Genomic DNA, 18,125 nt, shown 5'->3' on the forward strand with positions numbered 1-18,125 from the left:
ACAGTTGGATAAAGCCGATTGGATCCAATCTCGGTACGATCAGTTGAACCTAATAGAGGAAAAGAGGCTAAGAGCTATTCACCATGGGCAAATGTACCAGAAACGAATGATGCGAGCCTATAATAAAAAGGTTCGCCCCCGAGAATTTCGAGAAGGGGACTTGGTACTAAAAAAGATTCTTCCTATACAAAAAGATTTTAGAGGAAAATGGATGCCAAATTGGGAAGGCCCTTATGTTGTAAAGAAGGCCTTTTCTGGTGGAGCTTTGATCCTATGCAAGATGGATGGCAAAAGTTTACCAAATCCTGTAAACGCAGACTCCGTCAAGAAATACTTCACTTGAAAGAAAGCGGAACCAAAGTGAAAACCCGTGAAGGGCGCTTTGCTTCCTAAAAAAAAAACTTTGGAGAGGCGAAGGTGAAAACCCGTAAAGGGCACTTTAAGACCAAAGAGGGCTTGAGTCGAAAACCCGGAAAAGGCGACTCAAGTATTGGGCAGGATTGGAACATCAGGATTTGAGCGGATCAAATTTTGATCGGGGGCATATGATGATCTTACTTTACTTGAACCAATAAGAAATGATATGCAACGTCTTGGAACATTGACAGAGTATTGCAGATCTCCTGAACACATGTCAAACTCAGAAGGGTCTTCGGAAAGTTTGTACAGAGAAACTCAAGCTGCGATAACTGGGGCACATAGTTCTTATGTGTATTCTTGAAAATACATTCTTTTATTTTCTTTCTTTCTTCCTTTCCTTTTGTGAAAACGCACATTCTCAATCCACTTCTTTGTTACCTTTCTTTCGCCATCTTTGATGTTTTATTTGAGTTATGATCAGAACTAGCTTTATTCTTATCCATTGTTATGATCTTTTTGCAAACATGTTGCATAGGAATAATGATTAACGAACTAATAAAACTTTCAGGAAAGAAGTTTTGCACATTACTCTGGAAAATTTCTAAATAATATAGGGACCTGAAACATGACTATTGTTTAGAAAATACCAAGTTTAAAGGGTGAAATAGCTAAGAAGGAAGAGTCTAAGTTAAAGACTATCCTTTCAGATTTTGTTGTCTAAACATTGATTGAACAAAATGACAAGCTGTCGTGTAAATTACAAAGCTTAAATGAACAAGCAAGCAATGATCATCAGGCAATAGGAAGAGGTTACCTCGGAGAAGAGAGCCTTCACTTGCGCATAAGACTTTGGTACGACACCTTGAGAATGGTGTAGGAAACCAGAACGGTTCAGATCCTATATCCCCGAATTTTGATAAAAGAGGACAGAGGAAAAGCCACATATTTCTACCCTTAGATTACTGTACAAATTTTGGCGTCCCAGTGGATATAACTTTGAGGTTTACAATGGGGACAGTCTGGCTAAATGTTTCTTCAGAAAAATCAGTCAAGCGAGAAGGCGTTGTAGCACATCAGTCACAAAACCTTGATAAACTTCGAGTAGTGATAACCTAAGCGAGATCATTCACGAAAAATAAAATTCTGCATTCATGCAAACACCATTCTCACATGTCTATTTAGGAGCATTTGTTTCTTTTTGATCATGTCATCATAATCATTAGGCATAATTAGGTTCATTATACAGGTCTTATTTCCCTGAGACTACATTGGAACAGACCGAAGAATTTCAGATCTTATCTCCCTAAGATTACAGCGGAGCAGATTGAAGATAGTAATCCTATCTCCCTGATATTACAGTGGAGCGGATTAAAATGAAGGATCTTATCTCTCTGAAGTTACAGTAGAGTAGATCGTGTCAGATCTTATCTCCCTGAGATTACAGCAGAGCAGATTGAAGCTAGTAATCCTATCTCCCTGATATTACAGTGGAGCGGATTAAAACGAATGATCTTATCTCTCTGAAGTTACAGTAGAGTAGATCGTGTCAGATCTTATCTCCCTGAGATTACAGCAGAGCAGATTGAAGCTAGTAATCCTATCTCCCTGAGATTACAGTGGAGCGGATTAAAATGAAGGATCTTATCTCTCTGAAGTTACAGTAGAGTAGATCGCATCAGGTCTTATTTCCCTGAGGTTACAGCGGAGTAGACCGAAGAATTGCAGATCTTATCTCCCTGAGGTTACAGCGGAGCAGATTAAAGACATAATCCTATCTCCCTGAAGTTACAGTGGAGCGGATTAAAATAAAGAATCTTATCTCTCTGAATTGGCAGTAGAGTAGATTACGTCCAAGTCAGATCTCCCTGAAGTTGCAGTGGAGTAAGTTAAAATCCCAAACCTCACCCCTGAAGGTACAACAGAGTGGATTGAAGCTACAAGTCTTGTCTTTTTGAAGTTGCAGTGGAATGGATAGAAGCAACAAGGTACAGTGGACTGGAGTGAAGCTACTTGAAGAGAAGCGTCAAGAGAAGTCAAGACTCGGCGAAACCGGGCAAAAAATTGGTCTTTCTTAGTCTTTGCTCTGTTATCGTTACACGACAATGAGCAAAGAGGGGCAGTTGTACAAACCCAATTCTGCCCGGCCCACTAACAAAAGAACCCAATACCCACAAACCCAATAACCCACCTAAACACTAACCCATACCAGCAGACCCAATTACAAGGCCCAGTGGCCCAAAATTTTAAAATCATTTCAGAAACCCTAATCCCCCTAACCCTAGCCGCCTCTTCTGATCTTTCTGCTACTACTGCCGCCATCACCTACCCTTTGCCACCGCCACTGTTTCGCCCACTTGCACCACCTGCTCCACCTGCAAAACAAAGGAGAACACGCAAGTAAAGAAGGACAAAACAGTAGAAACAATAATAAAATAAATTGTGTAAAAATGGCTATATAAAGGCCATTCAAACGAATTGTAAGGGGTTCGGCCCCTCTTTCACTATTTCAAGAAATAAAAAGGGCAAAGAAAACGGATTCAAGAAATTTTTCTTTTGGTATAAACTCTATTTTCTTTTATTTATATTTTTCTCTTTATTTTTCTTCCATCCGAAACTGTTTGATTCTTTATTCTTATTTTTATTTTTCTTTATTTTTAAAAAACACATATATATAAATATAATATATAGATTTTAAAATAAAAAATAATACCTTTTTTGAATTTTCCGGCCACCGTGTACGGTGGCCGGCGCGACGACGGAGCGGCGGCGACGTGGTGGCCAAGTTCGTCGGATTCTGGGAAGAGTAAGGGAGGAAGAGAGAGCATTTTTGGGCTTTTTTCTGAAAAGAGGGGGAGAAAATGAAATTTTTTGGAAAATTTTTTTGAATATATAGGCGTGTGAAACGACGCCGTTTTGGCCCAGCTCCATAACGCCCAAAACGACGTCGTTTTGCTTTGGATCGGATCGACCTGACCCATTACCAGGAGGATCCGGGTGTTTTCTTTGCGAAGGGGCTAATTGCTCGTTTAGCCCCTCCGTAGTTTTAATTAGTTTTAATTTAATCCTTTTTTAATTTTTGCAAATTGGCCCATTAATTTAGTTTGTTTTTCGATTTGGTCCTTCGACCATCTGCGCCCTCCTCCCTGGAACGGCGTTGTTTTGACATTGAGGGTTTAATTACCCTTTCGGTCCCTTTTTTTTTACGCGCGCTTGCAATTAGGTCCCTCCGCCTTTTTTATTTTTAAATTGGCCCAGAAACTTTGTTTTATTTCGATTTAAGTCCCTTTTAATCATGTTTTTTCCTTTTTGCTCATTTATTTATTTATTATTATTATTTATATATATGTGCTTATATACTATAATATATATGTCTAAATTATTACGAATCTATATATTTATAAACTTTAATATATATCTAATAATAATATTATATTATATATATTCAATATTTTTTATATCTATCCTGCTTTTTATTTATTTAATATCTATATTTATATACATATACTACATAATATTTATACCTACGCATATACAATATAATACACGTGCATACGAATATTTTATTTTTATTTTATGAGCATTTCTATTTCCTTATTTATGTATATACATGTATTTTATAATTATATATACTTCTTTTTGTATTTAACTTTATGTTTTTACCCCGTATAATTTGTTTCTAACATACATACATATATATATCACCATTTTATTCATTATTATAATTATCATTTCATGTTGATTTATTTATTTATCTACATGTTCGTTATTATTTGCTTAAATGTCTTTATTCTTGTTTGTTTATTTTTTATTTTTGTTGACTTTTTATTATTTACCATGCATAAAAATGTAATTTGCTTTCACCATGATTTTGTGTTTTATCTTACTTGATGTAACAATTTTTTTTTAAATGGCATTTCGTGTTTGGATTCGAGAAAATCGTGCCCTAACGTACTGGGTTTCGATTTTCTCGATGAATCTAAATACACGAATCTTTTCAAAATCAAGTTTTAAATGATCTCGAAATTTAAAAAAGGGGTCGCATCCTAACTTACTGGTTATGATCTCATTTTTAAATTCGAGATGGCTAAAATTTCTTAAATAAACTTTTTCATTCGCGTATCGAGAATTTGAGATATTGTATTCTAACTTACTGAATATGATTCTTTTTCTCGAATAACGTGAAATATCCTCCTTTTCTTGAAAATTTTTAACATTTTAATAAAAGGATCGTATTTTTAAAATTCTTTTAAATTCTCAATTTTCGACATTAAGACATTAAGTAATCAACTAGGTACCAATTTTGGGCGTATCGAGGGTGCTAATCCTTCCTCGTGCGTAACCGACTCCCGAACCCGTTTTCTAAATTTCGTGGACCAAAACCGTTGTTTTAATAAAATCAAACCGTTTATTAAAAACAACCATTTTTCGAGGTAATCCAATCACACCTCATAAAAAAGGATTGGTGGCGACTCCCATTTTTGTTTTCATTTTCCAAAACTCAAGTCGACCCGTTTTTCATCAAAAAAATGGTGTCAACATAAAGAATTAAAAAAGTAATTGAGAATTGAGAATTGAGAATTGAGACTTGAAAATTGAAAATTGAGAAATGAGGATTGAGGGTCTAGTATCGAGTTAAAAAGAATGAAGTTTGGAAAGATTTATATAAAAAAAATTATGACCATTGGACTTCTTTTAACTGTTAGAAAAAGTTACCGTTAAAATAGTTACTATTAGAAGAAAAACACGTACTACAAGACTTGTTTTTCTTTTTCTCTCCAAATAGATCAGTACATTAAAAAAAAAAACATAGTTTCCCCAATAAATTTTTTTTTCAGCATATATGTAAAAACTAGTCAAGTAAAATGGTATCTTATATTCATATTTGAATACTTTGGAATAGGGGTGGAGCTAAGGGTGACAAGGCCCGGTCCCTTACAATAGAAAATTTTCTATTTAAGTCTCTTTATAATTTATAAAATTTTAAATTAATAATGTTAAAATTATACTTTAGTATCAAAAATGATAAATTTGATTTAATCCCTTAAAATTTATAAAGATATAATGTATTAAAATGATAAATTTGTATTTTTATTATCGTAAAAATATATAATTTAATTCCGCAAAAAAAAATTTTGACTTCGGTCCTGCATTGGAACATGAATATTTCTACTAAAAATGAAGCTGCATGAATTTTTTTTCCATTTTATTCACAATGAAATAGAATTGTACAATAGAATTGTTGAATCATAAGAATTTGCAGAGGCAAATCATGTATATATATATTTAAAAAGATCTAAGCAGTCCTAGCCTTAATTCTTGGGGGATGAAATTTCAGTGCTGCAAACGGGGCAAATCTTCTTAACTTGAAGCCATTTAGTTATGCACTCCGAGTGATATGGATGTTCACAATTCGGAAGAGCAACTACTCCTTCGTCTTCTTCGTATTCGACTTGACAAATTACGCACCGATCGATCCCAGTTTTACACTCATCGGATCGGAAATTACATCGAACCAAACACGATGAAATTTCGTTTGGGGATAGTCCTCTTTTCTCCACTCCTATAATCTCTCCTAAAGCAATTAACTCTTCGTAAGATAAATCGTCTGGATCTATCCCATCATCCTCATCATCATCATCATCTTCGAAGTCATCGTCCTCCATATCTTCATCATCGTTGCTACCTTGGCCTTCAAGGAACTCTAGGTCACCTCCGGCTTCGAGGCCTTCGAAATATTCGTAATCATTAACATTGCCTTCCTCATAGGATGACTCGCTATTGTACTCTTCGCTGCCCTCACTTTCGATGCTCTCGAGCATCGAGAATGCCCTTTCTTGTTCTTGCAATGCCACCGCCATGGCGAAATCCGAATTGACTTGATCGAGTTGGGTGAAAGGCACCCTCTTTGATGATTGTTTTGCATCCTTGTTTTCCATAGGAAGACTGAATGCAATCTAAAATTCCAAACTAAGTTGAAATGGTAGATCCAATCCATAGGAATACGTACATATATATAATATATAAAATATATAATAATGTTTTAATTTTTCTTTAGGGAAAGGCAACTTCCATTGGAAGCGATGGGAAGTCCAAATATGTTATATTATTTGATTCTTCTTATACTTTGAACGTCGTACTTTGCCTCAAATTTAGCTTTCTTTCAAGAGAGGGCAGCTTTATTTTATGCAAAGCAATCCTATATCATATTTCCTAAGTCACCATACATACATATATATATATATATATATATATGGGTAAACTACACAATTAGTTACTAAACTATGGATAAGTTTTTGTTTTGGTCACTAAACTATTTAAAAGTTTTCATTCAAGTCACTGGACTATTAAAATCAATACTATATGACTTTCTTTGTTCGTACTGTCTGTGCCAATTGAAAACTCTCTTTCCTCTTCTCTTCTACAATTAAGTTTTTTTTTCATTGAACAACTTTGGACACCACAAATCTATGAACCAAAATTTAAACAATTTTTTTCTCCAATCTTCGACACTGACCGTTAAATCGATTCGGAGCTAAGGCATATTCTTCTACTCATTAATGGGTATTAATCCACCGTACTGATCATTGAATCGTCGCTTGAAGCTTACCGACGAAATTAAAAAAAAAAAACTTAACAGCTTAACAATTTAAATAAATTTTTTTGAATAGTTTAATGACTTAAATGAAAACTTTCAAATAGTTTATAATCAAATTGTAACTTTTCTTAGTTAAGTGACCAAAACAAAAACTTACCTGAGTTTACCCCTATATTATATACCAACTCTTATACGGATACACAATCAATTACACGTATTTTCTAGTATTTCCAACAAGTTTCTATGTATAAATATAATTAAATTGATTCATGTAATTATGCTTGGTTGGATTTAATCTATAATTTAATTACAATATGTAATAGTAAAAAGAAGGAAAATTCCCATAATGGTTGAAATGAAGTTATGTAAAGAAAAATAGACAAATCGATAGCTACACATGCCAGAAATGAGATAGTGAAATTAGGTAGAAAAAGGAAGTATGGGAAAAATGTGATATGGTAGAGAGCTTGATTCTTGTTTATAAAGAGCACAATACGAAATCAAGATAACGACTTTATCCCAATGTAATAATGCATTCCAGTGAAGAGCTTTAAGAGAATGATCTTAATTCTTATACAATGTTATTTGTATTTGGACTAATATTTGATATAAATACTTTTTTTTTATATATGTTTGGAGAATCATATCGATGTTCGCATTTGAATATATCAGTCAAACATTGTGGCGGTGTTTGCATGTGAGAGAGGAAAGTGCAAGTTTTAAGATATGAAAGAACAAAAGGGAAGTGGATGATACAAAAGGGAAGTGGATGATTTAATTAGTTGCTGCCTTTCCAAAATTCCTCTACAAAAGATGCTGAAACTTGGATGCCAGAAATGAAAATGAGTCAAAATTGAATTATAAATTTTTTAAGGGGTTAAAATATAATTTTATTATCATATGATTTTACAATTTTTGAAAGGACTTGAACGCAATTTTATCATATTTGAAGGTCGATGGTGGAAACTCTTATCACATGCAGCGATCTCCATCAACCTGATAATGATAGAGTGCTTTAGCTCCATTGGTGTACAAAATATGACATGCAAAAGGTTTTATCATCTACAACTGCAACATATTCCCACTTCATATACATAACAGATAAAAAAGTACACATCATTGAAGAAACCCAATTGAAATCTACACTCTGAATTTTAGACTAAAGATATGTGGTGTAATTTTGACAATCTTCTGAGACTTACTTTTCTTAATAAATCCTTCAACTTAGCCCCCAGAAAAAGAGAGAGAGAAAGAAATTCTTCATATGGGTAGGTCTAAGTTACCAGTTTAGGGACATTCATTGCTATCATTCAAATTCCTAATATGGAACTAAGAAAAAGTAAATGTACTTTTCATTAATCTTGAATTATTTGTGCACAAGATTCTAATTTAATACATATTTAAAAATGAGTATGAAGCTATAACATTTCATATGCTCAATATTCTAGTTAATCCACTTTATTAGTTTTAATCTAAATTATACCAATTCTTTATTTATTTATAGTATAATAATTTGACTCTATTTAATAATTACTCGAATAATCAATTTGTAATAATTTATCAACTATAGTTATTGAATTTTATATTTGTACTTGTTAAACTTCAAAATATATATTTCATGTGTAAAAAAGTTTAAACAACAAAATTAAATATATATACATAAAATACATACGTAGATCCAAACTTTCACTAGAGGAAGAAAACAATGGAGGATTCCCATTCACATATTTGAAGTGATGCTGTTCATCAAATAGAATGTAGCAAAACCAAAATGATTGTACCTGCAAGACGTTCGAGTAAGAAGCCCGAAAAAGCATCCCCTTTCGTCGAATCAAATTAACAATCTAACCCATAAAATTATATACAATTTTGAGATTTGTTCCAAATATTAATAATTATAATTTAATTATTTAAGTAAATAATTATTTAAAAAATAATCCATAAAAATTTCATGAGTGAGATATCTATAAAAGAAAATTAATGATACTAAAATATATATATAAATAACAAACAATATGCATATCATTATATTTACAAAAACAATTACAAATATTAATAACATAAAACTTTTAGAACTACATAAAAATAATATTTTAAGAATTGTTTATTTATTTATGTTTTATAGTAAAACTATGTACATTAAATGAAATAAAATTATTTTTAAAAAAATTGATCTACTAAAATCTCATCTTGAAGTTTTGAAATTCTTTCATTATTATTCTTTATTATTTTTATCTAAATAAATTTAATTCTAAAATTTTAAAAACCTTAATAGAAATTAAATTAATCTTCAAATCTTTCGTCCAAACACACCCTAAAAAGACTAGCAAACAAAGAAAGAGTGCTTGATGGTAAAATTTAAAGGGATAATTTCTCAATAATAATAATAATAATAAATCAGTTCCTGCATCTCATTTAAACTTTGGGTTAATGCATGCATTGATCCAACAAATTTTACCCCATCACATGCACCAGAAATTCACCCCTGCTGCCAATAATGTACACAACTTAGTCAATCAAACCTAATGACTAATCAACCTAAAGTTCCCCGGTTCCGCGATGAAGGATCTTACAAACACTTGGTCCCACTCAATCCATCCTTCCTTTCAAAATCCTTTCCTTTACTTCTGTAGGTGTTCTGCAAAATGTAAATACATGACACCAATTGTGAAAGGTTTCAGCTATCAAGACATGCCATTATTCAAGAAACATGTAAATACTCTTCAGTTTCTATCTCTATGACAAAAAGGGTAGGGTTTGGACGGTTAGAACAATAACCTTATTCTACTTTATCAAATATGACTCCACAAAAGACGATGCTAGCAAGAATTTAAACAAATGATATCAGTATATATATACTTACACAACATACACATGCCCTCCCCACCCACTCAAACAGTCACCATCTACTGATGCAAGGAGAGCTTGGGAGACCGTTTCAAACAATTCCTCAGGTTCCTGAATAGTAAGAAAAAACCAGTCCATAAAGCATGAATTGTTTTACTGGCATGAATAATTGTAACCTAATCTAATCCAAAAATGTCTTAGCTTTTAGGTTGCATGTAAAGGATGGAATTCTGCACTTCTTAAAAGCCACCAACATGTATTCCAATTTAAGCAAAAGGAAATAAAGAAAAAGAAAATGACAAACCATGTTCTCCTTGAACATAGACTCGCAGGCACCATAAAGAGACTCTGAGGCAGTGCCAGCTACAACAAAATCTTTTGCCAGCTCCCTGCATTTCAAAGAAAGAAATCATAAACCAAAATAGGGTTGGCAACTGAGCATTTGCCTCAAGAGGCTCAGTAACTGAAACAAATAATATGAAGAAATAATTCAAACCACAACCAATGTTGTAAGGATCTGAACCAGTGGTCGAACCAGACAGATCCCAATTCAACCATTACAAAATAATTTTTTTTAGAAAATTCATTAAAAAAAGATAAATAAACAAAAAGAAACAATAATAGAAACATAGACATTCATTTTATAAATTGTAACAAAAAAATTAATAATTAAACTAATTTCTACCCAGTTTGACTGGTTTTTTATTGGTTAAACCTTCTCTAGTTTCATGGTATTGATTGAACCTGTTGAACCACTGATTTCTAGTTCAACTGGTCCGGTTCTGACAACCATAAACACAAGTAGCATTTTCAAGTACTAATCAAACTCATTGGAACCCAAAATAATACACACATGTACATGCAATATGAGCACTAATGAAGTGATCAAGCCTGTATGGCTACGCTAACAAGCAAGCAATAATGAAGCAGGACAAAATATGATATCATCCAGAATTCCTTGTATGTTGAAAAACGTGCAAGAGATCAGGAGGAAAAGGAAATTGCAAATGCTGATATAAATGCTACTCAAATCCAAAACCTAGATCACTACTACTAAGTAACTTGGATACCTCTTCAGCTTGTTATTGTTATTTTAGGGACTGAAGTTGCACCTCTCCTCCAACAGAGAAGTTATAAATATAATATCAGAAAAGAGAATAGGGCAACAGTTATCTACGAACATAAGCCAAATAGCTACTTCAGTTCTAAATATAAAATCAGAACAGAATAAGGCAACAGCTCTCTATGGACACATTTTGGCCTATGAGAATCAAGTCAAATAGCTATTTCATTGCGAAGAGATACTAACCAACAAACTTTCTAAAATCTTCTTTTTAACGCAATCAAAGTGAATATATACATTTCGAGTTTCCTTGACACCCAAATAAAAATGCAGTACATTTTTAACAACTACATTTCCTAAACCTGTTAACATCAACCTACAAGATAGCAAATAAACACCTTTATAGAAGGAAATTAATTATTTAGTCTTACAAAGAAATCAATGTGATATATCCAGTTTGTTTCTTGAAAACCAAAAAATAAATAAAAAGAAAAAAGGTGCACTGCATTTTCAACTTACTTGGCTCCAATGGAATCCATGGTGCAAATGAAGGGCTTGTCTTCATCTCCCAATCCAGCAATTACTGGTTGGCAGAAGTATGGACCAAACCTATGATAAAAAGGAAAATATGTCATAAATCTCATGTCTTTCACAACTCACATATATAGAGGTTCTCTCTTTCAAGTTTAACTCCTATTCCAAATCTAATCTTTCCTAGAGATTCCTCTCAACCTTGAGATATCATCAAGGAAGGGCTTGAATTCATTATGAAAAGAAGAGTCCATCGATTACATCCCAAGGCTAAACATGAAAAGGGCAGGCCAAGAATAACTTTGATTATTTTCACAACACAAAGTGGATCATTCCCTTCAAGAAACGGAATGCAATGAAGCATTGCTTGACAAATAAAGACACAAGTGTATTCCCTTGACATGAACAGTAACAAGTATTTTGCACAATACCATCTAGGAAAATACAAAACCCTTTTTTGGGATAGTTACAGAAAAAAAAAACTCATGCCACCACTTCACTATTCCGACTATCTCATGCACCTGCTGCTGTCATTAATTAATTAGTATCCGTCAATATTAATATTTGGCAATATAAAACAATACTACAGCTCTCTATTTCTTCAATTAATCTTTAAAGGTTAGCTCAAATGTGAAATAAAAAGAAAAACCCTAATTTAAGTAATCAATTGGACTAATCCAAAAAATATATTTAACTGGGCGTTTTAAACTAACCTTTTCTCGTAAAGAATAGCAGAAACAAGGTTAGCAAAAGTCTCAGGTTTCATGTCCCTCTCTTCTCTTAGCTGATATAACTTGTGCCGAAACACAAGCCTCTGATACCTTCAAATTTATTTTTTTTTAAAGAAAAGCCAAAATATCAGCATAAAACACATGCTAATAATTCAAAAAGATAAAAAGAAAATAAGCAGATAGGGGTTGCAAGGTTTGAGCATCGGTGGCGAGGCCAGAGAGGCCTAGAAAGAGTCGATCGTGGATTTTTGAAATCCTCTGGAAATCGGTGGCGATTGTTTGGAGTTGAACTCCGAGTCTCCGATCACTGGCGATAACGAAGCAGTTCTTACCTACCATGGCTACAAGGGCACTCCCATTATACTCGAAGATCTGCATAAACATCCACCATACACAAGAATTAATATTTTTTTTAAAACTAAGCTATGAAGGTTTAGGGTTTTACGCTTAGCAAATAAATTAAAAACAGAGAAATGACGAACCGACATCGGAGAATCAAGGGGGTATTTGAAATGAAATTTAGTTGCGATAAACTATGTAAAATTTTGTTTAGAAAATGTGATGTGAGCTTTAAATGAAGAAACTGCAAAATTTCTTGGAGATCACTCCACTTTGCAATGGTTCAAAAGCTTTGCACTTCTCTTCCAGCACAAATAAGAAAAGGGTTATTTTTTCTCAAGAGAAAGGAAAGCTTTTAAATTTGGGTAAAATTCAGGAATAGTTACCTCTGTATGATTTAAATTACATTTTGGTCACTAAATATTTTATTTTCTTATAAAATGATCATTAATGTTATTGATTTGTAATGTTTTATCCACAAAGCTTTTTTATTTGTTATGAAATGGTCATTGGGTCTACATTTGTAACTGTTATTTCTTTATTTACATCTCCACTAGTTTGATTGTAGGTTGGTTCATATTTGATAACTACACAAAATGACTATAACAATTATTGTGCGTTTGTTGAACATCTCAAATGTCTTACTATTTGATGGGTTGCCTAAGGAAAATTTCTTCACCACTCCGTACATTAAATTTCTTGTGATATACTTAACATTTGAAAATATAAGATGTACTCTCAAATACATAGAAATCACTTAGTGTTGATTTCCTTCGCTCTCCACGTCTCATATAGAGTCATCCTTGTCTTGGGCCTTAATAGAACCTTCTTAATCACATGGATAATTTTGCTAACAACTTCTGCCTAAAACATGTGAGAAACTCCCTTGGAATTAAGCATGACTTTGGCATATCTTGGATCCTACGATTTTTTTTACAACAACACCATTTTACTAGGGAGTCTTTTGTGTTTAAAACTCATATTGAACGCATTTGTTGTCACTAAAATTAGAGAATTCTTCATTCTCAAATTCTCTGGCATGATAATTTAGATCCTCGTTATCTTTCCAATTAGCAACTTCCTAAAGGCTTTAAATGTTTCATATTTCTTCCTTAAAACTTTATCCAAGTGTATCTTGAGTAGTCATCCACACACATCAAGACATACTTCTTTCCATCTAAGATCTTAGTTTACACATGTCCAATTAAATCCATATGCAAAAGTTCTAGAGGACTAGATGTTTGTATTAGTTGCAATTGGGAATGCACCTCATGATGTTGCTTAACCTTTATGCAAATTCCACATGCTTTGAGAATGGTTCCCCTAACTTTGGCAAACCCTTTACAACATTATACCTCACCAAACATTATATGCCTTTTAAGTGAACATGGCATAACCTCTCAGTAAGGAGTTTTCATTAGTGAGTCTCTCATTTACCTTGCACGCTTGAACTTATTCATCTAGCATGGATTTGTAGGTTTTCATAAAGTTGTCAATAGACTTAGTATCACTATCACTTGAATTATTTGAGTCATTGCATCTGCTAACAACTTAGGAGGTAAATGTATCATAATTGTTAAAACACTCATCATCTTCTTCTAAGATGCTTGAAGAATGTTCATCACTTTAGGTAACACAAAGTAACTTTTTTCTTCAAAGTATTGGCAGATTTAGCTTGAATATAGCCAAAGGTTTGGCAATTATGATATGATATTCCCTTCCTTTTCTCTTTGGATGCATCTTCATTAATCATAACTCCCTTACCCTTTTCTTTACCAAAATTTTTGCTTGCATCAAATCTCCTATTTTTCCTAGTCAACTATTTAAATGCCTTATTGAAATTTTGAGTAAGTAAAGCCAATTACTCCTGCAGCTCTTCCATGGTAGTTTTACCTTCAGTTGTAACTAAAGATGCAACTTGAATGCAATACTCTTTTTAGCCTTTCCTTTATTATTCTTTGTCTCATCAAGGTTCACCTTAAGGGTTTTTAATGAACCAATAACTTCACCAATTCACATTTTTTTAATGTCCTTTGTGTAACACCCCCTACCCGTATCCATTGCCAGAATAGGTACGAGGCATTACCGGAGTTTATTGAACATTTTCAGATAATTCTGAGTCATTTATTATTCATATTTTGAAAATAATCATAACGTCTCTCCATTGGGCCCTTGAAGCCCCAAACATACATTAAAAAACAACCGGAATTAAATCGGAATCATAAAAAAATTTCGCAAAATCTTAAATATTTTCATCTAAGTACTTACCATTTCAATGCTTCTTATGATTAAACATGTTACCATTCAATCAATAGCTTGACACTTGTCTAAGCGTCAAACAACATCATTGTTAGTATACATGCACATATTTCATATAAATTCAACATTGATATACTTATTTTCTCAACATGTCACGCTTGAGTTTAATAATTGTCTTTACTTACATAATTTCCTTGTATCAACATATCAAAGATAATCATATATGTATATGTCATGAAACATATCATTCTCTTACCGTTTCTTCATAAGTTTATATCAATCATTTCATTATATCAATACTTCATGCTCCATCATTTCCATTTATTTTATGTGTATTTATTCCGATAAAGTTTATATCAAACTTAACATAAATTATATTCCATGTACTTATTTTTATTTCGTTTATCTATCTTCATAATTATTTCATACAACTATTTTGTACATACATTTCCATATGACCAGTTCTTATAAACATTTCACACAACCATTTCATATAATCATTCATCATCTGATACATATTACCTGAATATCAATTGTTCAATAGATGTCATCGCGTCTCCCATCCACGGTCTTATTTATCTTTGACATAATGCCATAGTGTCTTTCAACTATGGTCTTACTCATTTTCTGTCACGCTGCCATGGTATCTTTCAACCATGGTCTTAATCATTTCCCGTCATGTTGCTATGGTATCTTTCAACCATGGTCTTATTCATTTCATATCAGGTTGCCATGGTATCTTTCAACCATGGTCTTACACATTTCATATCAGAGAGCACACTCCCGCGAACCTCAACCTTGCAGTGGGATTACCAGTCCAGGCTAAATCCCCTACAATATAAACTCATAGAGTATTGTTAGGATTACCAGTCCAGGCTAAATCCCCTGCAACGACAATTACTCTAATGAGGTTGGATCTGAATTACCAGTCCAGGCTATATTCAGACCCTATTTCAGATTGCTCGTCCGGGCTAAATCCATTTTCCACATATCCTTCGGGAGGGCTATATCAGGATAGGATCACCCGTCCGGGCTAGATCATTTATACCGTCTCGAGCTATTTAACAGGAAGCTCATAAAGAGCAATATCGGGAAGCTAATCCGGGCTATAACGGGAAGCTCAATAGAGCCGAAATCAGGTAGTTCACAAAGAACCATATCGGGAAGCTCACGAAGAGCCTATCGGGAAGCTCCGGATAGCCATATTTTGGGAAGTTCAAGCGAGCACTATCGGGAAGCTCACGAAGAGCCATATATCAGACACTCTTAAGAGCTACGGTGTGTCCACAACACATGCGGATCACAATCTATCGGGCCGCTCCGAAGAGCTATAACGGGAAGCTCGAGAGGGCTAATATCGAGATGCTCTTTCGAGCTATAGTGTGTCTGCAACATATGCAGAACTACAACCAATTCGGGAAACTTACATCCATCGATTTTCCTTTGTTCAATGAGATTTATCATTTTATCGGGCATTATCAAATATATCCATATCAATTTCATATGCATGACAAAAATACAATTCACAAGTATAATCATGAATTTCATTCCATTCACTCGGGATTTATTTTCAATTTATATCGAGTATTATCAATATTTCATAAATTATCATGAATTGAACATTCAAATTATATTTTCATCATATACCACATATTCCAAGTGTTTAAAAATATAATTCAAGTTACACAAACTTACCTCATTGATTGTTTGCGTTTATAATTTCATTAATCCGATATCTTTTCTTTTCCACAATCAAGCCTCGTATTTGTGTCGTCCGGATCTTTATAAATAAATTTGATCATCATTTTCATTCATTTCATATTCTAATGCATTTAATTAATGCTCTAGGCAAAATTACCATTTTGCCCTTAAACTTTTAATTAATGACGATTTCATCCTTAGGGTCAGGAAATTAAAATTCTTGCAATTTAATCCTTATTTCCAGCTATTATTATCATACTTATCGATAACAGTCCATGAATTCTATAAAATATCAGAATTTTTTCCATAATTTCAACACTTTTCAATTTAATCCCTAAAACATGTTTTCCCCGATCTTGAACTAAATTAATAATTTCATTAAATTTTGTAATTTAAATAATAAAATAATCCATTTCATGCAATTTGGTCATTTCTGACATTTTTATAAAATTGCCCATAAAGTTTTACTTTTATTCAATTTAGTCCTTGAGCCTAAAACATGCAAATTAGCCATGCTAAATGAATATTCATATATATTTTCCTCCTCCCCCTCTCCTTTCCACATCCTTAATGTATATAACACACTTGTAAGTAACATTATTTATAATCTTTATTATTTACTTTTATGAATATTCAAGCTGTCCATCTATGTCATAGTCACTAAATTATTTATATCTGGAGCTATATAACTCCAAATTAAAATCCATAAATTTTACCAGAAACTAGACTCATACCTCTTCTCACCATAAAAATTTAATAATTTTTGGTTGGGCCAATTAATGCAGTTTATTCATTGAAGTCTCCCCTGTTCTGCTGTCTGACAGTTCCGACCCTTCTTCACTAAAAATTAATTATCTCCTCGTACAGAATTCGAATGATGTTACCGTTTGTTTCTCTTAAAAATATACTCATTCAGGATTATAAATATATAAATTTAAACCCATAATTATTTTTATCCAATTTTTTATGATTTTAAAAAGTCAAAACAGGGGAACCCAAAATCATTCTGACCTTGTCTCACAAAATTCATCATATATCATGATTTAAAATTCTATTGCTTACATAATTTCTTCTATAAGAAACTAGACTTAATAAGATTTAATTTTATATTTTATTCATCCTATAATTATATTTCTACAATTTTTGATGATTTTTCAAAGTTAAACTACTGCTGCTGTCCAAAACTGTTTTAGTGCAAGACATTAATTACCATGTTATAACACCCTTATTTTTTTTTTCTACACCATTTCTTATCATTTTCTCTTATTTTCTCTTCACTAACATATCAAGAATATAGGACCTTATGTAAGAAAACTCTACTATTACATTATTTCCATGCTTTGTCAATAATAACAAACTTAAAAACATATTGAAATCTTGATGTACTTACCTTGTTCTATTGATACTAATCTTTAACTTGATTTTCTCTCTCCTCCAGCTTCTATTTCTTGAATCCAACTTGATATTCTAACTCCTCATGGTCTCCTTAACATTTTTCTCTCTTAGTAGCTATGGAAATTCTTTTGATTTCTAGGTGAAAATGGTGAATTTTTGGTGTAAGGACCAAATTGTAAAGAAAAAAAACTTCTTTTCTTCTTCCTCTCTCTCACGTTGGTTTGCATGGGAAAGAAAATATGATGATTCTTCATCTTTCTTTCCTTATATATACTAAATAAAATAATAATAAAATAATAAAATA

At 32.7% G+C, this 18,125-nt stretch overlaps 2 protein-coding genes across 3 annotated transcripts; both read right to left on the reverse strand.

Annotated features, from left to right (window-relative positions):
- Window positions 1-5,542: 5,542 nt before the first annotated feature.
- On the reverse strand, window positions 5,543-6,347 carry LOC121230378 (E3 ubiquitin ligase BIG BROTHER-related). Its single transcript, XM_041115014.1, has one exon. The coding sequence runs from the start codon at window positions 6,294-6,296 to the stop codon at window positions 5,670-5,672; it is 627 nt and encodes a 208-aa protein (XP_040970948.1). The 5' UTR covers window positions 6,297-6,347; the 3' UTR covers window positions 5,543-5,669.
- A 2,960-nt stretch (window positions 6,348-9,307) lies between these two features.
- On the reverse strand, window positions 9,308-12,832 carry LOC121230380 (proteasome subunit beta type-3-A). Of its 2 annotated transcripts, XM_041115015.1 has the most exons (7): window positions 12,610-12,832; window positions 12,318-12,499; window positions 12,110-12,217; window positions 11,385-11,474; window positions 10,107-10,191; window positions 9,819-9,913; window positions 9,308-9,593 (listed from the first exon to the last, which is right to left on the reverse strand). In XM_041115015.1, exons 1-7 carry the CDS (start codon window positions 12,613-12,615, stop codon window positions 9,545-9,547), a joined length of 615 nt encoding a protein of 204 aa, XP_040970949.1. In that variant the 5' UTR covers window positions 12,616-12,832; the 3' UTR covers window positions 9,308-9,544. The 2 variants fall into 2 exon arrangements, with proteins under 2 accessions (XP_040970949.1, XP_040970950.1); XM_041115016.1 differs by lacking the exon at window positions 12,610-12,832 and having other exon boundaries at window positions 12,318-12,505.
- Between the last annotated feature and the right edge of the window lie 5,293 nt (window positions 12,833-18,125).

This window comes from Gossypium hirsutum, chromosome A06 (genome assembly GCF_007990345.1).
Source record: "Gossypium hirsutum isolate 1008001.06 chromosome A06, Gossypium_hirsutum_v2.1, whole genome shotgun sequence".
Lineage (NCBI taxonomy): Eukaryota > Viridiplantae > Streptophyta > Magnoliopsida > Malvales > Malvaceae > Gossypium > Gossypium hirsutum.